This window comes from Rattus norvegicus, chromosome 17, assembly GCF_021556685.1.
Source record: "Rattus norvegicus strain SHRSP/BbbUtx chromosome 17, alternate assembly SHRSP_T2T, whole genome shotgun sequence".
NCBI lineage: Eukaryota > Metazoa > Chordata > Mammalia > Rodentia > Muridae > Rattus > Rattus norvegicus.
This window is the reverse complement of record NC_141550.1, coordinates 81408880-81431005: the sequence shown is the minus strand read 5'-3', so window position 1 is coordinate 81431005 and position 22126 is coordinate 81408880. Positions and strand designations below refer to the sequence as shown.

The following is a 22126-nucleotide window of genomic DNA, read 5'->3' as shown; positions in this document are numbered from 1 at the left end:
ATGAAGAAACTTCTAGAGACTTGCATGTAGGGCTAAACAGCATCTCCTCAACATGGCAGTGATGAACACAGCCAAAGCAAAATGCTTGTTTGCACTATTTACAGAAATGGCGGCACCCACCTAGGATGCGCCTTTCCTACTAACTCTGGGTGGCTCAAGTGACTGAAGGGTCGTTCTTCATTGTGTGAAGTGAGAGTGATAAAGTGAGGGCCCGCCCCATGTCTGCAAGTGCTGACGGGAAGGCAGCTAAAGAAGATCTGGACCCTCTCAATGAGCTGATGGTGGGAATATGGCTGGCCAGCCACATTCTTCATCGGGTCGAAGCCTCCCTATGCTGTGAAGAAATGCCTTTAAGGGTCCCATCTATAAGGGTCTCGGCCAATGCAGGTTTCAAAGATTTAAAGACAAAGACAAGTTTTGTGATCTGGCTAAATGAGAATGTGGGACCCTCCTCCCTCAGCTTAGTAGCTCACCCTACTAGTGGAGCAATAAGAAATTAGGGCTAGTCCTCTTCCAAGAAGCCCACACTCTCCTTGAATTGTCATACCAGAAAAATGGACAAAGACTGTTTGGAGAGCAACATGTTCCTGAAGGTGCGCTTATTGTCACTAATGCTCCAGCATCCTCTGGTCTTACCGGTGACCTTCATCCCAAGGATGTAGTGGCTTCTCCCTTTAAATGGCATAAATAAAATCTTAAAAAATCTTGAAAACACGCCTCTCAACCCAGAAAGGTTGTACTTATTGAGAAGAATGATTGCGATCTTCCGTCTGCTTATAAACAAGTCAACGATGAAAACCAGAAAATAGCAAAGCAATCCATCACAGGCATAGCTCTGAACAGAACGATAATTCTTCAAGAAGAGCTCCAAGCACAAGCTCTGGAGGGATCTAGAAAAAGACCTTGTCACCTCAGGAGAGGACTACTTCCTGTGTGTCACTAGCCGAGAGGATCTCCCTCCCAGTGGTACTGTGAAGGTAGAAGGGAGATTCATTGATGGTCCTGACCCTGTGAGGAATCGTGTGTGTGTGTGTGTGTGTGTGTGTGTGTGTGTGTGTGTGTGTGTGTGTGAGAGAGAGAGAGAGAGAGAGAGAGAGAGAGAGAGATATTTTTGAAAGGTTCAAAATCTAGAAAACTATTTGAGTTTGTTGTTTTTTGTTAATGCGTGTGGGTTTTGTGTACGTGTAAACTGACACAACACATGCATGCTTATTGCCCACAGAGAGCATAGGATCCCGGGACCCAGAGTTGTGATGGTTGTGAGCTGCCATATTGGCGCCGGAAATCAAATCCACATCCCCTGGAAGAGCAGCTGGTGCTCTTAACTGAAGAGCCATCTCTCTAGCCCTGAAAAGACTTTAAAAATGGAGACGCCTTCCTGAGGACTAGCTTTTCACAGTTCTGGAAGGGGCTACGTAAGCTTCCAAGCCAGGCAAGCAAGCGATAGACCTACTCAGATGCAACACCATCCTTAGATATGTCCAACATCATAGGATTGTAGGGGGATTATAGCTCTCTCTCTCTCTCTCTCTCTCTCTCTCTCTCTCTCTCTCTCTCTCTCTCTCCCTCCCTCCCTCTCTCTCTCTCTCTCTCTCTCTCTCTCTCTCTCTCTCTCTCTCTCTCTCTCTCCCCCTCTCTCTCTGTATGAGAGTGCAGTACCCATGTGGGCCAGCAGTAGGGCTCCTCACTGAGCCAACCCTTCAGTCCCCAGGGTATCTGTTGTTTTACTTTGCAATCCTCCAGTGACCATTCACATGGTTGTCACCTGGATATTTTATTTGACATAGTGTCTGTTCAAGTCTTCCGCCCATTTTGAATAGTGTATTTTATTGGTGTTATATTTTAAGAGTCGTGTGTGTGTGTGTGTGTGTGCGTGCGCGTGTGCGCGCGTGTATTGAGTACCAGAATTTTACCTGCTGTGTGTTTTACCAACTTCCCCCCAGTCTGTTGGCTTGTCATCTTCTTAACAGGGTCTTTTGCAGATTAGAACATTTTAACGTTAGGACCTGGGAGGTGGGTCAGCTGGCAAGGTGCTTACTGAGCCCCTGCATAAAACACCCAGGTAAACAGCCAGCATTTGTCTGTAATCGCAGGACTGGGGAGGGAGAGACAGGACAATCTCCCGGGACTCACTGACCACACAGACCCACTGAGTCATCCAGCTCCAGGTTGTGACATCCTGTCTCAAAACCTAAATGGAGGAGTGACTGACGAAGCCACCTGATGGGCAGGCACACATGAATCCACACATACATGGAGACACACGATAAGAAAAATTTAGTAGAATCCAATTTATTTATTTTTTATCAAATATACTGCTAGGGCTGGTAGCCATCATTTAAATGTGTATTTCCTTTGTCACCGGCCTCAAAGCCTGTCTCAGGGCATGCTGACACCATTGGTCATAAATGGGAAACACCCTGACAAGTCTTCATGGCCAGTGTGTGTCTGGAATGCACATGGAGTCAAGCGAAAGGGAAATGGTCAAGTTGATCCTGGACTCACACTTCCTAAAAGGAAGAGACTGGGCAGACACTCAGAGCAACTGCAGTGTGGGGGCTGTGCGTGGTGGCACTGGTTTGTGGGAGCTAAAGGCTGCACCATTTGTCACGTTAACGCATGCCGAGCCTTCCACAGCCAGGTTAGGAGTTGCACGTTTTTATTCATGAGTTTGAGTTTTCCCCTAGTCGCTGGGACTCACTCAGAGACTCGTGACTTCTTTTTAAAAGGTATTTTGAAATAAAATTTCACAATGTCTGCACATCTCACCGACGTGACTATGTCAGGGGCAGGAGCTGTGTTTGTGGTTGAAAGGAAAAAGAGATTTTCTTTTTTTAATAGAATGAAGAAGGAGACAGAAAAGGAGAATAAGCACCAGGAACTGCCCAGCTCCGGTGCTAACGTGGTCCATTAGTCTCTCCTAGCCACCACTGTCTGCTGATGGCCCTGGAGGTTTGCCCCCCATGAGGCCAGCATCCAAGAATGAAAATGGATGCCAGGAGCTGAGCTCAGGGCGGTGGTGGAAGGAGAGTTTCTTTCTCTGCAGGAAGGGCTTTCCTTCTGCAGTTTCTTGTCATCCTGCAGGGGCTAATTATTCCTTTGATCCCCCTGACACAGTTCCAGCTAGAGCTCCTTGGCAGTTATTTGGAAGCACATAGTCTCAGAGTGCAGAGGGCAAGAGGAAGTCTTTCTCTGCGTCCTTGAGGACAATGTCCTGATGGAACGGTTGGCCGAAAGTAGGTCAAAGGTGGATGTAGCAGCCCATGGCACCATTTGAGAGGGAGACCGGAACCAGACCCTTTGTGTGGGGGGGTGAGTGCACAAGCCATGTGTGTGAAGATACACACTGTAAAACGGGTCGGCCATTTTTAGTGGTGCAGCTCAGTAACCCAATCTTATCTACCGCCCATCTCTAGAAGTTTTCGTCATTTAAAGCAGGAGTTATTCCTGTGAAACTGCGACTCCCCACTCCAGCCCTGGCTTCAGTCCTCTGTACTTTCTGTCTGTCTGCACATGAGTATCTTGCATGACTAGAATTGTATAGTATTTATCTTTGTTATGACTGATTCCCCTTAGTATGATGATATCTTTAGGGTTCATTCATGTCACGGCCCTTCTTATTGAGTATGTCTATGCGTGTTCCTGTGTGTGCTTCCCCTTGAATGTGCACACATACCTGCATAACCATGCATCATGCGTGTGTTACACACACACACACACACACACACACACACACACACACCTTATAATAGTTTTGTATGCAAGTCCTGTGTTTCTCCTTGTTTTTAAAAGGACAGCATGAAATATGTTTATGAGGTAATCTTAGTGATATAGTTCCTGCACGTCCTCGAAATGTACTCAATCTTCTACATCAGACTCAGAAATCAAACAGAAGGGTTTTTATTTGTGCCATTGGTGGTGGTGGTGGGGCAACTATTGCCACAAGCTGCAGCCCCGAGCTCCCCAGAGTTTGTTTTCAAACACTGCTTGTTTGTTTTGTTACTTTCAAGGCATGTTTCTCTGTGTATCCCTGGCTGTGTTGGAATTGCTCTGCAGACCAGGCTGGCCTCGAAATCCCAGAGATCAGCCTGCCTCTGCCTCCCGAGTGCTGGGATTAAAGGTGTGTGCCACCACCACCCAGCTCAATCACGGCTAACGTGCTGACCCAAGACTAAATCTGAGCGGGCAAAGCTATCCTTGAATCTCTGCAGCCCTGCTGTAGGTGCCAGGGCCCTCCTTGTACAACAGTCCCACAGAGTCAGGTCTTACAAGGGTCTAGTCCCCGCAGAAGTCGCCTGTCTGTAACACACTTCCTCTTCTATTATTTGCCCTTTCTGTGGGTTACAAAAACAAAGCCAGAAGGCCTTTGCCCCAGCCACCACGCCATCTTTCCAGTCTGTGCCTATGTGTTACCTGCAATGGTCCAACTATGGGAGGGTCTCTGCTGCCTTTTCGTTCTCACTGGTTCTGTGGTTCAATACGTATTATTGGACGCTTCACAACAAATGAAGCGATTTGCCTGACACTCAGCTTTTCAACAACCACTTTGTTAGAAGGACGTGGATGGTGGATGCTCTCTTGTTGAACTCGAGGTGAGATTAGAACACTGAAGAACTTTTCAGGCTGGGGATATGGCTCTGTTGATAAAGTGCTTACCACAGACTCATAAGGATCTGAGATCAGTCCTCTAAACCCATTTAAAAGTGCCAGAAACAGCGGTGGGCACCTTAATCCCAGTTTAGGGAAGGTAGAGGATGAGAAGGGACTTGCTGACCAGATAATCTATAACCCTTCTTAGTGTGTGTGTGTGTGTGTGTGTGTGTGTGTGTGTGTGTTACACATGCATGATTATGCAAGTATTTATGGGGAAGCACACACACACACACACACACACACACACACACTAAGAAGGGTTATAGCTATAACCACAGATCAGTGAACTGTGGGTTCAGCAAAGAGACCCTGTGTGTCCCCCCAAAAATCAAAAGGATGGGGATTGAGGAAGACACTTGAGAATAGACTCTGGCCTCCACCTGCTCACTCCCAAACATCCCACCCTCATACACACACAGACATGTACACATAGAGAAGGACAGGGAGAGAGGACAGATAGACAGAGAGAAAACCTCTTATTCCAAGAGACTTTCATTAAAAGCTCCAAATACAGAGACTATTTTCCAGGCAAAACCCTGTCTGTATTCCACTCTGGCCCTTGTGTCAGGCTGAAGCCCTTGCTGATCCGCCAAGCCCCCGAAGCCGGCTTCCAGGTGACACGAGATGAATGTGTACCCAGCAAGCTGGCTGCTGTGCCTGGCCTTCCGGGAAGCCAGAGGAAGACTGTGTCTTCTCTGTCAACATTTTCTCTTTGCAATCAGCCTCCAAGTGGCCAGCTGGGCCCATAGTTCGCCTAAGGCCTGTGCCAGCTGGGACTGTAGAGTACCTAAGGCCTGTGCTATTCATGGAACTTTGGCTGCTGGAGTTGCCAACGGAAAATGGCGATTCTGTCTGTTTCAACATCTGGGAAGGAGTGTGCGTTGTTGCTCACAGGAGAAGATGGGTGCTCTGGGCAACTCCAGCAGTCTCCACACGATGCTTCAGCTGGGGATACACGCAGACACAGGCTGCTGCTTTACCCTCGTCCCCACCCGACCAGCACGCTTGCCACGTCTGAGTCAGAACCTCCAATGGTTTTCCTTTCTTCCATTTGCACGTGTGCCTATGTGCAGAGCATTTATGCGTGTACATAGCACGTGTGTGTGGGCGCTTGTGCGCATGTGTGCATAGGAAGGCCTGACGTAGATGTCAGGACCATCCCAAAGCATTCTTCTACCTTATTTATCGAGGTAAATGAGTTAAACCCGGAGGTCACCCACATGTCCAGTCTTGTTAGCCAGGTTGCGCTGGGATTCCCATCTCTACCTCCTAGGATCTTAAACCCTCCTGACTTGTACGGTTCTGGGGATTGAACATCAGGCCCATGTTTTGACCTGTGAGTCACTGCCTCAGCACACACACTTTTTGTTGTTGTTTGCTATCCTCTGAGGTCATCACCAGTCACTGTCCCTGCATACAGTCAGATATAGACATTCAGCTGCCTTCAGGCTTCCGTACGGGTCGAGCTTCCATTCCAAACATCCTGAAAACTGTGAGGACCCCAGAGTACCCTAGACAATGCCCGCCGTAATGCACATTTACCGTGACAGCAAAATTATCAAGTTCCATGAACTGCCCCAAATATAATAATATTATTATATTAATAGTTTAGTTTCAAAGACTAGTCTTTCTACTGGGATTTTCCCCAATGGCTGATTTTTTTTCTCCTGCATTGTGTTTGACCTCAGTCAGTGATTCCCGTGTACAACAGTGATCTTTATTGTTTCTGTCATATTTATTAATGCTCTTAGTGAGGATTTCATGGCTGTGAACAGACACCGGGACCAAGGCAACTCTTATAAAGGACAACATTTCACCGGCACTGGCTTATAGTTTCAGAGGTTCAGTCCATCATCATCATGGCGGGAAGCATGACAGTGTGTTGGCAGACATGGTGCTAGCGGAGCTGAGAGTTCTTGATCTGCAGGCAGCAGAAGGGACTGTCACACTAGACGAAGCTTACACTTACGTATGAGACCTCAAAACCCGCCTCCCCGGTGACACACCTCCTCCAACAAGGCCACATCTCCTAATAGTGTCACTCCCTATGGGCCAAACATTCAAACACATAAATCTAAGGGGCCAAACCTATTCAAAGCACCACAATCGTTATTTTTTAAATTAATATGCAGCATATTGAGGTGCATACACACTCATAATACACACACTCATACACACATACACATATATACACGCTAACACACACGCACATACATACATACACACACATACATAAACACACAATACACACACTCATACACACACTTACACATACACACACTCACACTCACGTACATCCACACAAACATGTGCACACATATATATACATATACATACTCACATGTACACACACTCACTCATACACACACTAATACACACATGTACACACACTCACATACACACACATATACATACTCACACATACACACATATGCACATACACAGACATATACACACATATTTACACACACACATGTACACACACGTTAATACACACACTCCCATATACACAAATATACACGTACACACACATTAATACACACACTCCCATATACACAAATATACACATACACACATGCATACACACATATTTACACACATACACATACTCACATGTATAAACACACTAACACACACACACACACACACACACAAAGTAAAATCTGGGGTCCATCTATGAAAGGAAACACAGTACTTGGTTTCTGGGCCTGAATTACTTGTATAATGATTTTCAGTTCCATTGCTGTGTTTGTTGTTTATTTGTATTTGTTTGTTCCCTGGTTAAAGTGTTCCCATTGTCCTTCTACTCACAGGCAAAAGTACCCTAATCCAGACTCCACACTGTTGCCAGACCAATCTTCAGGATGGGCAACCTTTAGTCCCTCTAGGGGCTCACACCACTTCGCAAATGAAGTAAAAGTTTGCAGCATGGCATTCAGATACTACACAATGTACACGAGGGTTAATTCATATGTCTTCTCCTCAAGACTCACGGCTGCTAAGGTTGTTGGTAAAGCTGTCTCTGGGTGTGCTCTGAGGGTGTTTCTCATTCAGTTAAGCTATCACAATAAGGCTCTCTCTGAATGCCGACATCTAATCTATAAATATATTAACTGACCTGCTTCTCTGGACAACACAAGTTCAGTATGGGTCAGCCTATTTCACTCATGCCTCCTCTATGACCAGCGCCCATTGCTTAGCGTTTGCAACTGCACACCATGCATCCTTAGCTTTTTCTCACCTTTTAGCTTTTTCTCACAGTACCCTTTTAGCGTTCAGTGTACCTTGTACCTCCTGCTTCTGTCTGCTCACAGTGGGTCCAGTTTCCATGGTTTAACCTCAGTTTACTCCTGCCACAAAGAGCCATTAAGATTTTCTCATCTCCCAGGAAGCTAGCCACACCCTTCTCTGACCTTCCACAGCTTGTGACATGAGTGGATGCATGTTTATGGTGACCTTACACATGCTTTGTAGTTCCAATTGTCTGTGTCTCTGTCTTGGTCTCAGAGACACTTTCCAACCTAATTTCCTGAGAACTGACACTCTGTGTGGGGTAGACACAACAAGCCAGCAGGGACGAGAGAGGGTGAGCCACATGCTGGAGATCAGACAGCCTGCAGCTGGTATTATTAGTCCCAGGCTGACGATTGGCAGGCCTGGAGCTCACATCAGGATCCAGTCTTGCTTACTCTTGCTTCTCTGAGGCTACTGTAGTTGTGATTTAGAGCAACACCCAAAGGCCTGTGTGGTCAAGCCTTGGCCCCAGCTTGTTATGTGGTAGAACCTTTGCGAGGTGGGGCCTAGTGGGAGGTCTTCTAGCTATTGGAGACATAGCCCTAAAAGAGGTAGTGGGATCATAGCTCCTTGATTCTCTGTCATGAGGTCAATAGAACTACAGGCTTCTCCCATGAGGCACTGCCTAGTGCAACGCACCCTCTCCACCCCCAACCAAGAAATGAGGAAAATCATGGACTAAAATATCCAAAATTGTGGGCCACATAAAAACTTTCCTCTTTCTAAGTGGATGGTCTTAGGCGTTTGTTACGGTGAGAGAACACCGAGTACCACGTGGGCCCTAACACACGCAAGGCGAAAACAGACACGGCAGCATTTTCCTCAAGGGCTGCTACGTGGCTCAGTGTAGCACATCTGACATAAAGCGAGATGTCACAACACACATGCACATGTGAACCTAAGCACTCAGACGATTTTCCTTGAGTGTTTATAGGTGAGTGATTAAAAAATCTTGAGGACACAGGGATGCTAAAAACCCTTTCATGTTTACCTTGGCTCTGCTCACAGATTTTAGTATCATTTATTTTCCTTTGACTTAGTTAAGAATTCTCTCTCTCTCTCTCTCTTCTTTTTTTCTTTCTTTCTCTTCTTCCTCTAACCAGGCCTCACTATGTAGCCTAGGCTGGCCTTGAACTCATTAGACTCGTACCTCAGTCTAATGAGTGCTGGGATCGTAGTCACAGGCTTCCATGCCTTGAAAAATAACCCTTTTAACTGGACCTGTGACCACCGGATTAAATAAACAACAACAACAAAATACCCAGGTGCAAGTTCACACATATAATCCTAGTACTTGAGAAGCTGAGGTAAGAAGATTATGAATCCAAGGCCACCTGGACTGCATATAGCACGATTCTCATAAAACAGAACAAACGAAAATATATCTACCTTGAAAAAGACCCAGGGATCTCCTCTCAGTAGACAACTGCACTCTAACAAATCAACCGTGATGTAAATTATTTTTCACGAGCAATTTGATTTTGTGGGGTTAAAATTCTTGTGAACATAATTATCTTTGATACCGATGTTAGTGTTTGAAAGGCAAATGTTGCTGTATTAGGCTGGGCCAGTGTTTGGTAAGAAGTCTATCCGTAATGATGGTGCACTATAGGAACATCGAGGCTGAAGCAACAACAATGCAGGAGACACGTGCGAGTGCACAGATACACATAGATACAGGCAGGCAGACAGACACAGACAGACAGACAGACAGACAGACAGACAGACAGACAGACACACCACATGCACACATGCACACGCACACCACAGCAGTATTTACAATAGTCAAAGTGTGAAAGTAGTGTGGTTGTGTCCACTGCAGGAGGAATGGATCTATCATGAACTGTTAAGTGCTAGGATTCTAGAAACAGATTCTGCATGGATGAATCAGGAGGACACAGTGCTAAGTGAAACAAACCAGAACGAGAAGCAGTGTTTTCACAATCCCTCGTGTGAAACCTATGAAAAAAAACTCAAACTCAAGAGATCAAGAACAAAACAGCAGCCACTGGAATGGGAGGGTGGGGCACTGGTCAGCAGAGACAAAGTGGCCCTGCAGGACGCACAAGGACAGAGCTGGAACATACAGTATGATTAGTGTAGTTGTGGTACACTAACTGTGGTAGGGATTCTTAGGAAACAAGTCTATGTTCTAATGATCTTATCATTAAAAAGCCAAACCGAACAGTAACCCGTGAGAGGGCGGACGTGCTGAGGATGGACGCTGACTTCCTACACTGTCGTAACCGTTTACTATTTGTACGTTGTAGCCTCCAACTGCATGGCTAACTATAGAATAACATTTGTTTATTTACATTTTATGATTTGAGCGAAAATTGTGTGTGTGTGTGTGTGTGTGTGTGTGTGTGTGTGTGTGTGTACATTTGGGGAGTGGTGTTCACAAACAGGCATGTGGGGGCCAAAGGTCAATCTTGGCTGTTGTTACTCAGGCATAAGCAACAGTCTGGGGCTTTTCACCTTCCTTCCTTCCTTCCTTCCTTCCTTCCTTCCTTCCTTCCTTCCTCCCTTCCTTCCTTCCTCTCTTTCTCTTTTTCTTCCTTCCTTCTTCTCTTCCTTTCTTTTCTTTTTCTGTTTTTTAATTACGTAAATTTTCTGATTGACCTGGAACTCACCAAGTAGCTTACACTGACTGACTAGTAAGCCCCAGGGCTCCTCCTGTTTGAGCCTCCCCAACACTGGGACTATAAAGGTGCACCTCACCCAGTTTTTTTTCTTCAAACTCAGTCCTTACAAAGCAAGCCCATGGAGCTATCTCTCAGTGCTTAAATTTACTGAGACAATTTTAAGATTCGTTTAAATATTCACAACAAAATTTGCACAAGTCAGAGGCCAACTGGTAATTAGAATTCCACTTGCTAAAAGGTTTGGGTCACCCAGCCACTACTGGGGCTTCCTTGGGGGCTTCCTCTTTAAAAGGGCAGAGGGCTGTGGTGACAATTGACTGCCTCACTATGGTGTTTGTATGGCCCTCTAGAGCCCCGAGTGATCTCTTGCATTGAATGACCCCGTGGGGTCATTTCCAGCTCTAAAATCTATAACTCTGTGAACTACTCCTATCGGTTATTGTCCATAAAAGTCGCTGGCCACGTATTCTATTCTCCCTTGTCATATAATGTATCTGAGAAGTTAATTGATTAGTCGAGACTCATGCAGCGAGATGACATTCATTCTGAAAGCATCCTTGGGCCGCCCCGATGTTTAGTCATATAGTTTTGGGGTAGCGGGTGCAAACCTCCGGGGTGGAAAGGTCACCGACTGAAGGCTGAGGTGCTGACACCTCATTAGCATGGCGAGGCAGCCTAACTGAGCTGTGACCTAACCAAGGCTATGTGGCCCTCTGCGGGTAGAGGGTGTGCAAGTTTCCAAGTCCCCAGACAAGGCCAGAGAAGGAAAAGCCCTGCTGGTAAAGGGAGTCTGCCATTTTGCTCTGATCTCAGGGTGTTCTGGTAATGTCAGACTGTGACGTTAGTTAGCAAGGTGCTCTCCCGCTACTTGGCTCTGGTGAGCTGCAGATGAGGAGGTGCCCCTCAGTATCCCATAGTGCCTTGCTCCTAACTCTGCACTGGGTCTTCTCGTGCCGTGATTGCTTTCCTTCTGAAGGAGCTTTGGGAAGGCAGGGCCGTGTACCAGGTCCCCATGGTCTCTCTCATACTTGCCCAGTGGCATGTGTAAGGTTGGTGCCATATCACTGCTTGTTGTGTGCGATGAGAGAAAGGTTGACATTCGACTATAGTAAAATCCTTTCTGGATTAAAGTTCAGAATTCGTTTAAGGGCTCTGATGAGTTTGAACATCTGGAGCATGTTAGTGGCAAGCATCAAACCAGCAGGAAGGTGTGGGTGGAGAGACTGATTAGACCAGGGGGAAGATGCCTTCAGCAAGGAAACTCCATCGGATTCGTTGTAAAAGAACCCTGGACACTCCTCAGCCAACACTCAAATTCACTGCAAGTAACCGTTCCCTTTCTGGAAGCTCTGACAAAAGAGAAACTGAGACAAAAGGCTTGTGTTCTGTTAGGAAGATCAGAGGCAATGCCAGAATGGGCTGAACTATCAAAATCTCCTTCTGGGGCTATTGGGGTGTATGTGTGTGTGCATTGCATGTAAGCATGTGTGTGTGTGTGTGTGTGTGTGTGTGTGTGTGTGTGTGTGTGTGTGTAAGAGAGATAGAGAGGGAGACAGACAGATAGACAGAGACAGAGACATATGGTCTAGAAATGGCTCTGTCAGGTTCTACCCAGGAATAAGAGTTGGGCATAGCAACACTTGCAGATGGAAAGAGAGTAAACTGGAAGACAGGTATATCCTCTTGGGTAGACCTTTCATTAGTGTTTCAGCTCTCCTCACATAACACCACCACTGGCTCCTCCATGAGTTTCTCTAGACTTTCTATGCCCTTGGCATTGGCTGGATGCTGAGGCTAGGCCCCATACAATACATGTTTGCTGAGTGAATTCTTGTGTGTGGAGTGACAGAAATTCTATTCATTGTGCTGATTTCAGTTTTGCCTGCGTTGTCCTGACGCCATCAGATAGATACTGACCTTCATGCTCTTCCCAAACTAGAGGTCTCGGTATGTGTCTCATGCTTCTTCCATGGATGTGGTCTGGGGAGATCCCACAAGGTTTCACAGCCACAGTTACCTTCCTCTCTGTTACTGAGAAATGAAGCCTAAGAAAGAACAGGTTCGGCCAGGCTCACTCAGTCGTGTTGGAGGGGAAATGTGGGTCTTCTGACTCTCATTCTCCACTGTGTGACACTGTCCTTCTGTGGTGAGGTCTCAGCACTTAGGAGGCTAAGGCAGGAAGGAACTGTGAGTTTCAGGCCAGCCTGGGCTATGCAAAGACTCCACCTCCAAAACTCACTAAACTATGATACAATAAACAAAATGTTGATAAAGGTTAGTGGGACATACATGATTCATTTTATTGATGATAGTCTCAAAGATGAGTGCTATGTGCCAATTCAGGAAAACCCTTGAAATCCCATGAAGCTTTGCCAGGTGTTATGAGCACAAAACTTCTTTAATTTCCTGCAAATTCCCAAGTTATACAACATGACCATTATACAACTAAGAAAACTATCATGGGCTGGAGAGATGGCTCAGCGGTTAAGAGCACCGACTGTTCTTCCAGAGGTCCTGAGTTCAATTCCCAGCAACCACATGGTGGCTCACAACCAACTGTAATGGAATCTGATGCCCTTTTCTGGTGTCTGAAGACAGCTACAGTGTACTCACATATATAAATAATAATTCCTTTAAAAAAGAGAGCGATCACATTAAATTATATTAATAACATTAAAAATGATATCGTCGATGCAAAAGGATGTCTCTGCAGTTAAGAGCATCTGTTGCTCCTTCAGAGGACTTGGGTCAGATTCCCAGCACCATGTAAGGCCTCAGGATCCTCCACAATTCTGGTCCCAGGGGACCTGTTGCCCTCTTCTCGTCTCTACAGGCCCCAGGCATGCACATGGTGCACAGCTATACATGCAGGTCAAAACACTCACACAGAAAAGAAAACAAGTCTTTAAAATTTTTAAATTAAAATACAAGATAGCATCGCCTTATAAGTTGACTTAAGAGATACTCCTTGCAAGGCCCTTGTGTGTCGGGGTATCCAGCATCGCGGATACTTTAGTCGGCATTGGAGAATCTTACTTTAGGATGTCTTCCCCCAGATGAATTCAGATCATACTGAACTCATTCATGTAGACAATTTACATATGGTTCTTCCTACCAACTGAACCTTGGGACATGTACTTGGGGGCCAGACCTGCATCTGAACTTCACCACAGGTTCATAAGAGCTGGGACAGTTCAGGTTTAAAGAAAAAAAAATCACCACAAAGTTCCTATTTCCTCTGGAAGAGTCTTTAGGAAACCAAATGCTGTTGTTTTGGGTGTCACTGCTCATGGCCGTGACGCCTGCTGACAGATACAACTCCAGCTTCTGCAAATGACAGGGCTTACAGTGAGCTCTGAATGGGTGACTGGGCGGGGTGTGGAATGCAGTAGTCTTTGATCATCTCTCAGATTCTTAGGAGAGCCTGGAGGGAATGCTCACCCTGGAGAAGTTTGAGGCAGCTGGCAATACCTCTTTGCCTTACTTTCTGAAGCCTCTGTGCTGACTTCGAGGGAACGCAGGGATCAATAGCGATCTCTGTCAGTCGCCTCGCTGTTGTGCCAAATGCCTGAGAGAAGCGGTTTAAAGGCCAGAGGGTTTGCTTTGGCTCCTGGTGTGCTCTGTTGCTGTTGGGCTGTGGTAAGACCAGACACCCTGGCAGGTGTGTAATAGAAGAGCTCACCTCATGGTGGCCAGAAAGAGGAGGGTAGGCAGGACACACCCTCAGTGCCGCATGCCCTCTGGTCTGTTTACGTTTCCACACTTTCTGATAATGCCACCAAATCACGAACTCATTGGTGGATCGATGCACTGATGAGATCGCACCCACATGTTTCTATTAGCTCTTAATGATGAGGTCAACCGGCCCGGGACTAAATCTCCACATGGGCAGCGCTAATTGAACCCAGTTGGTTATAAAAAGAACGTGAAGTTGGGAAGATGATGTGGGAGGTAATGTGGTAGGGGCTCTAGGAGGAGCTGGAAGATGGGTAGGAGGTAGATATAATCTAAGTACATTGTTTACACACATAAAATTCTCAAAAAATAAATAACATGTATATATATGTGTATATGTATATGATGCATATATATGATGCATATGTATATGATGTATATGTATATGATGTATATATATATGATGTATATGTATGATGTGGATGTAGATATAGATGTATGGTGTAGGTATATGATGAAGATGTAGATGTATGATGTATGATGTGTATGTGTAGGGTTGGTGTCATGACGCTGCTTTGAGGCCAGGTCTCTTGTTCACTGCAGCATTCACCTGTCTAGCTGACTGGCACCAGGGATTCATTTGTATTTACTAGGGTTACACACACACACACACACACACACACACACACACACACACACACATCCTCACTTTGCTTTTACATGGGCTCTGGGGATTCAAACTCAGGCCCTCACCCCTGCACAGCAGACACTTTACTCTTGGAGCTGTCTCCCCTGCCCTGGCTACTTTTTATTAGCTCTGAGTGGATCACGTGACTATTCTACCAGTGACAGCCGAGTTCAATAGATTGGTGAACCTTGGCTTGAGTCACAGGGGAGCCACAGGATCCGCAGTCTCTTCAGAGCTGTACTGGATCCCTTAAGGAGGGAATTGGGACACACAGTGACCACCAGGCAGCAAAAACAGTCGACGTTCCTCCCATTGGGGTGTTGTCATTTCACGGTAGCATTCCTGGGAAAATCAGTGACTGGCACACTCAAGAGACAAGATGCATGAGTATAGAGCCTTCTTCCTCTGAATAGAACATCATCTACACTACCGAAGAGGGATGCTTGTTTAATTTATGCTGAGCTGCAAGACAAGAGGGCTGCAGTCCTCTCTCCCTCTCCTGATTCTCGTGGGCTTAGCAATTTTCTTTAAAGAGAAGCTGGGGTGGGGCATTTATGATGATATAGTAAGCGTGTTTGGTGGGAAGCAAAAAGGCTATGTTGGTTCATGTTCCTGAAAGTCAGAGCAATAAAAAGCAAGCAGCCTAGCCAGGCAGAGGGGGCACCATGCCTGTAATCCCAGCACTCAGGAGACAGAGGCAAGTGGATCTCTGAGTTCAATGCCAGCTTGGGGGTGTGGGGTGAGGGAGGAGGGAGAGAGAGAGAGAGAGAGAGAGAGAGAGAGAGAGAGAGAGAGAGAGAGAGCAGTCTCACTGGCACTAATTGAAAAAGGATTGTCTCATCGATGAAATGACTTTGCTTGGATAATTTTAGCATCTTGGAAGAGGTTTTTTCCCCGTGGCTGTAATCATAACTCCTCTTGTTTTTATTATGTGCAATTCTGTCGGGCCTTGGGAAACCAGAATTCATATGCTGTGTGGAGCTGCTGTGCATTGGTGGGGTTGTATTGTATAATTTGCACGCCATTTGCTGAATTGTCAGTTCAAACCCTTTACGGGGAGATAAAGGCAAGTCATTCTGTTCAGATTTCTTACAACACATACATTTGAAGTAGCTGGGTGGGGATCTTGTAAACTGAAGTTACCCATTCAGTGCTCTTCTGTGAGGTTTTAAAGTTGGGCCAACGGAAGAATCTGGTCTCCAGTGAGGACCCTTTGGAGATGGTGTGGGCCCAGGACTGTTGCCATAAAAAAGTAATCGATTCTTGGGGCCAGGAAGATGCCTCAGCAGGGAAAGCATGAGGACCTGAGTTCAGATCCCCAGCAGTCACATAAAAAGAGTTGAGTCCAACAGTGCATGCCTTATACCTCAACACTGGAAAGGCAGAGACAGGAGGATGTCTGGGATGTTGTTGGCTAGTCTTGCTGACGTGGTAATCTCCAGGTTCAGTAAGGAATCCTGCCTCAAAAGTTAAGTAGAGAGTGATACAGGAAGACATCGATGTCATCCTCTGGCCTCCTCATGCACTCACACCCATGAGGCATCATCCACAAAAAAACACACGCATGCCACCCCACATGTGCGTGCAATGTTTTAAACATCAGGTGTCGTGATGCCCTGCAGTGAGATACTGTCTTACCTCAGAGTGGCTGTCCATATTTTTATAATGTGGCGGAAAAGAAACTCACATGCTTGGGGTGGGAGCACAAGCTAGTTCAACTGTTACAGAGAAGAGCATGTGTGGGCCTCAAAGAGAGAAATCAAAATCAGAACTATCATGAATCACTCAACTGCTGCTTACATAGCCCAAAGAGAGGGAATTAGCATATTAAAAACGTGCCTGTGCAGAACTATCATGATTTATTATTCAACTGGTGGTTACATAGCCCAAAGGACAAACAAATCAGTATATTACAGACATACCTGCACAGCTGTGCTCATATGACGCTATCCTCTGTGGCTATGGAAATAGCATCAGAGCCTGTCAGTGGGTGAATGGTAAAGAAAATATGATATTCATAAATAAGAAATGCCGTTCATCCGTAGATATAATATCCTGCCATCTGCTATAAGATAACTAGATAGGAAGTGGATACACTATGCCACATCTTCCTTCTCGTATCTGGACGACACCCAGAGATTAGAACCCTCAAAGTTCCTACTCAACATCTGTCCTTCATCTAAAGACTCAAGCCCTGGAGCTGGGGAGATGGCGCTGTTGTTACCGCGCTTGCTGGCTATAAGCACGAACTAAGTTTGAGCCACAGAAACTACAGAAAACAGCCGGTGTAGAGAATGCGCTTGTCGAGTTCTGGGGAGGTGGAGACTTACAGATCCCTGGGGTTTGTTGACCAGCAGCCTAGCCCCGTCAGCAAGCTCCGGGTCCAGAAGATATGCTTCATCAAAAAGCAAGGTTTATCTCCAGAAGAACAGTATCCAAGGTTGGCCTTCGGCCTCCTCGAACACCCGCCCACACAAGTACATGCACATCAGCGGCACCCAGACACGTAAACACAAACATAGGTGCATAGAGATACACAGACACACAGGAACACACACAGTCCAAACCTCGGCTCTCACCTCTTCCCCACTTTTTTTTTTTTTTTTTTGAGATAGGATCTTTCTGTGTAGTCCTGGTTGGGTTGTCCTAGAGTTTCCTATGTAGGCCAGATTGGCCTTGAACTCCCAAAGATCCTGCCTGCCGGGATTAAAGGCGTACGCCACCATGCTGGGCCCAGACCTCCATTACTTAGGACTTGGTTTATGTTTCTGCTTTTAGTCGCATATGAATTCAGATTTACAAAAACATGCCGCTGTAAGTTAACGCTTACCTTCACATTCTCTCTGCTTTTCTTTCTGGGGCTGTAATCTAGGAAGAAGAATCCCATCAAGAGCCCCAGGGTCCTGAGCTGGAGCAGAAGACGCTATCAGGTAGAGTACAGCTGCTTGCTGGATGCTGTTCCTTACGGCTGGGCTCAGCTCTGTCAAAAGATTTGCAGATGACAGAGGCAAGTGTCCCTGTTCCAGGTGACTGCAAAGAAGGCTAGAAGTGTTGCTGGAGATGAGGCCCAGGCAGAACATCTGGGAAATCCCACTGTGCTACAAAAATAACCCGTTCCCTTCCTCGTTCTCTTTCTTGATAACAATTATGGATGGGGCGACACTTGGAAGGGAGACAGTGGTGATGATGGTGGTAGTGTGGGTGGTGATGAAGAAGGATTTCAGAGACAGAAATAAAGGAGTCTGTGAGATCCAGAGGGAAAGAAGGGCGCCGGGAAAGCAAGGCCCTCTAAAGCAACATGATTGATGCTTGTATGAGCTTGTATGATGCAGCATGCACAGGGGCTGCACAGGTCCGCACCAGGTCCTCTGTGTATATGTTACAGCCTAGTGTTTCCTATGGGATCCCTGAGTGTGAGAACGAGTGGATCTCTGACTCTTGGGATCTTTTCCTTTTCTTTATTTGTCTTGTCCAACTTCGATTTGACAGTTTTTGTTTTATCTTACTATATTTTATTTTGTTATATTTTGTTGTTATCCCTTAGAAGCCTGTTTTCTTTTTTTCCTATCGAGAGACAGAAAGGGAGTGGATGTGGATGGGAGGGGTATGAGGCGGAGTGGGAGGAGGGAAGAGAAAACATAATCAGGATAAATCCTGTGTGTGGGGGATCTATTTTCAATAAAAAGAAAAGACGGGGAGTGTGGTCATTTACTGAAATCCTTGTAGTTATCTTAGGAGATATCATGTGGATCAGTTGGCTGTTTTTCTTCTAAATGTTTGTGTGGACTCAAGTATGTAGTTTTGCTGAAGTTATTTACTTCATGATGGGCAGGGCTTGTGTGGAAAGAAACAAACAGTGAGAAAGTTTATAACTTCAGGCTGCAGCCAGTGATGATCGCGAGAGGCGATGGTTGGGAAAATAAACGTTAGTGGGGGAAGACTTAAGCAGGGTAAAAGCTAACTCTCACGACTCCCCGCCTTTGTTTCCTAACAACCACTGTGTTTTCTCTGAGTCAGTAAAAGATGGCTCCAGATACGATGGTTGCTAGAAGAGGCTTATCAGTTAGTAGAAATCAGGCAGTAAAGGTTACAAAACTCAACTCGATAAAGGAAAGACGACGCAAAATGAGGGGGAAAAAAGTAGTCTCCTCCTCTGGCAGGAGAGGAGAGGGTTAGCTATCAGCCAGCCATGGCGTCTTCTACTCTATGCATTTGTTTATGTGTGTGGTCATGTCGTCAAGCATGTGGGGTGGTCAGGGGACAGCTTGAAGGACTTGGTTCTCCGTGTCCATCATTTAGGTCTCGGGGGATAGGATTCAGGCTTGGTAGCAAGTGCTTATCCCTGGCTACCTCAGTAACATACCATTTCTTTCTACAGCTATTAACTCCCTTGCTTACATTCCCATATCCCCGTCAAATACGAGCATTGATTTGGTTCAGCTTCTCTTCCTAGGACACTCTCCTCTTGTAGAGCCCTATGTTCCTGGCTCATTGGTTGTGTGTTAGTTCTAATGTTCTGTCCCCACAGAAAACTTCCCCGACCACTTCACATTCCTCAATCACTTTTTACCCCACTGCCTTTATTTTTGAGCACCTGGAACATATAGCATACATATAGCAGTCATTGGTAGGTCTCCCCCTAACCCCTGCTCTTTTTAGATAGGCTTTAATGTAACCCCGAACTTGCTAGGTAGTTGAGGGTAACTTCGATCCTCCTGCCTCTACCTCCGAGTGCTGAGGTCACAGCTGTGTACCACTGTACTCACTTTATGTGATGGTGGGGATTAAACCCAGGGCCATATGCATGGTGACAAGCACTCTCTAATCTACAATCCCAGCCCTTAGGAGTCTTAGTAGTGAGTACCTTGTATGCATTTGTGTAAGGTATTGTCTTTCCTCTGTGAGGAGATGAACGTGGTTTGGTGAGGGCCAGCTCTGTGCTTGGCTTTGATTTCTTGTTGAACAAAAATAATCAGACAGGGTGCTTGGTGCTTGTAGTCAGACAACAGAGCGCGTTTAAGAGACAGATATGTTCATAACACAAGAAAGAAATGCTATGTGATGTCGGTGTCATCAAAGTACAGCTGGGAGCTGGGAAGAGGAGGCAAGCAAGTCCACACTGGGGGACTGTGACCAGAAAGATGGTGACGACCTTGAAGTTGAGGACCCTTGATGATGCTTGGAGTTGGAAAGGAGGGGCAAAGGCAGAGTTGAAATTGCATCTCTTGTCCTGGAAAGTGGCTCTGAGTGTCACTTCTGTACTTGTGCCCTTGATTTTCAATTCCTTAGATACTGATCATTGCTGGGATGGCAAAAAATTTGCTCTGCTGACTGAGTGTCCACTGTAGCTTGTGGGCATTTGTTCATATATATGGGACAGCATCGCCATGCTCCAAAGGTGTTCTTTTGTGAGTGTACATGGGTAGTTGGAAGGGGTGTATAAGGATACACAGGCATGTACATGTAAGTGCCAAAGGTCACTTTCAAGAATCATTCTTCAGAATTTGCATCTTGTTTGTTTGTTTTTGAGACAGTATTTCACTGGCCTGGAACTTGCCAGATTGCCTAGGCTGACTGGTTGGTCAATAAGGACCTGCCTATGTGCCTCTCTAGAGCTGGCTTTCTTAATGGGTTGTAAGGATTGAACTGAGGTCCTCATGTCTGAATGGCAAGCATGTTACCCAGAGGGCCGTGTCTCTAGCCCTTGTACAAGGATTTTCTAAGATACCATTGACTCTACTGAATCCCACGATGCCTTAGGGAGAGAAAAGTGTTTCATTTCCACTTTGCTCTGGTTGTTAGGCCCTCTGAGAATGTCAGTAGGAATCCGGCACCGTAGTAAGGTTCTCCTTGGCAAGCACATTAGGAGTCAGAGCACAGCTGGGAAAAACAGTTCTGTGGAAAAGGAGAAACTATGCTCAGTTTGAAAATTAGAATCCCAAGACAGGTAAAGGGGTGCACACCGGTCATCCCGGCACTCAGAAGTAAGAAGGATCATGAATTTGAAGCCAGCCTAGGCTACATAGTGAGTAAGACAGTATCTGAGGGAAAAAGGAGAAGAAAAAAGGAAAGAAATCTAGAATCACATTTTCTTTGTTACTATTGTCAATTTATATTTGGGACATATGAGTAAGTGGCTTCTGTCTTATTATCTCAAAATTCCACCTAATAATTCTATTCTGTGAGTAGAAATTCCAAGTAAAAATAGTTTCTTACTATTTCTTTATAGATTTAAGTTTTTATGTATGCGTGCATCTGTGCGAGCTTTTCTGTACAAGTTGACAGGAGAAGGCAGACAGACAGAAGCCTGTAACTGGCTTTATATGCGGTCGTTAGTTGCCCAGCTTTGGTGCTGGCAACCAAGCCTGGATGCTCTGGGAAAGAAACAAGTATCCTGGACCCCGGAGCCATCCTGACAGTTGCAGAGTCTCTGTATTTCTTAAATTCTGTGGATCTACTCAGTCCGTGCTTACTCTAGAGTACTTCACTCAGGGTCTCTTGCCAAAGGGCTGTCTCTAGCTTAGAGCGTTGGATTTGGGATCTCCTATATTTGTGAATCATTCTTTGAAATCCTGATAGGTATAAAGTGGAAATGTTGTGTTGGTTAAATTATTTCAAAACTATGAAAGTGTAATATACTCACTCGGAAACATTTATTGGATGTCTATTATGTGTCAGATAATGTGTGAAGATTGTGCCATATTGAACAGCTACTGCATAGTCAGAGCACTCTGCCAACAAGAAATGACGCCATTAGACACGTTAAAAGGAATATAAGCTATTCAAACGATAACCCTTAAACAAGTAAAACGTAAGAAATCAGGGTGCTGAGAAAGCCTTGTCTTCATGGGTTTTGTAGTCAAATGTGGCTTATAGAGACAGCGCACCAAGAACAAGGGCAGAATGTGTCCAATGAGAAGCAAGAGCAGAGGGCCAGGGGGACAGTTCAGTCAGTTGAGAGTTTGCCCTACAAGCATGAGGACCTGAGTTCAATCCCCAGCCTTCATATTTAAAAAAACCACAATAAGCCAAAATAAACAAGCAAACAAAAAGACAAAAAAATCCAAGGCTAGTGTTGTGGAGTGTGCACATCCCCTCAGTGCTACAGAGGTAGAGAGAGCAGTTCTCAGGCTTTCTTGGCCAGCAGTCTCATCTATTTGTCAAGCTCCAT

The 22126-nt window shown here is 45.7% G+C and overlaps 1 protein-coding gene and 1 long non-coding RNA gene across 7 annotated transcripts in view; one reads left to right on the top strand and one right to left on the bottom strand.

Moving 5' to 3' along the window:
• The window catches only part of Fam107b (family with sequence similarity 107, member B), a 206108-nt gene that overhangs the window by 54986 nt on the left and 128996 nt on the right, over nt 1-22126 (top strand). For both annotated transcript variants that reach the window (NM_001429379.1, XM_087591371.1), the window contains 1 exon segment: nt 17828-17885. In NM_001429379.1, coding sequence (NP_001416308.1) covers nt 17828-17885 — 58 coding nt within the window.
• The window catches only part of LOC120097880 (uncharacterized), a 31438-nt gene that overhangs the window by 6896 nt on the left and 2416 nt on the right, over nt 1-22126 (bottom strand). Inside the window, exons 2-5 of one of the 5 annotated variants that reach the window (XR_015641879.1) lie at nt 17786-17935; nt 16878-16935; nt 12510-12637; nt 6352-6574 (exon numbers count right to left, since the gene is read on the bottom strand). This is a non-coding gene — a long non-coding RNA (uncharacterized LOC120097880). Of the gene's footprint in view, nt 1-6351; nt 6575-12509; nt 12762-16877; nt 16936-17785; nt 17936-19940; nt 20851-22126 lie in introns of those variants that run through there. The other 4 variants (XR_015641875.1, XR_015641878.1, XR_015641877.1 and 1 more) reach the window with 4 other exon arrangements.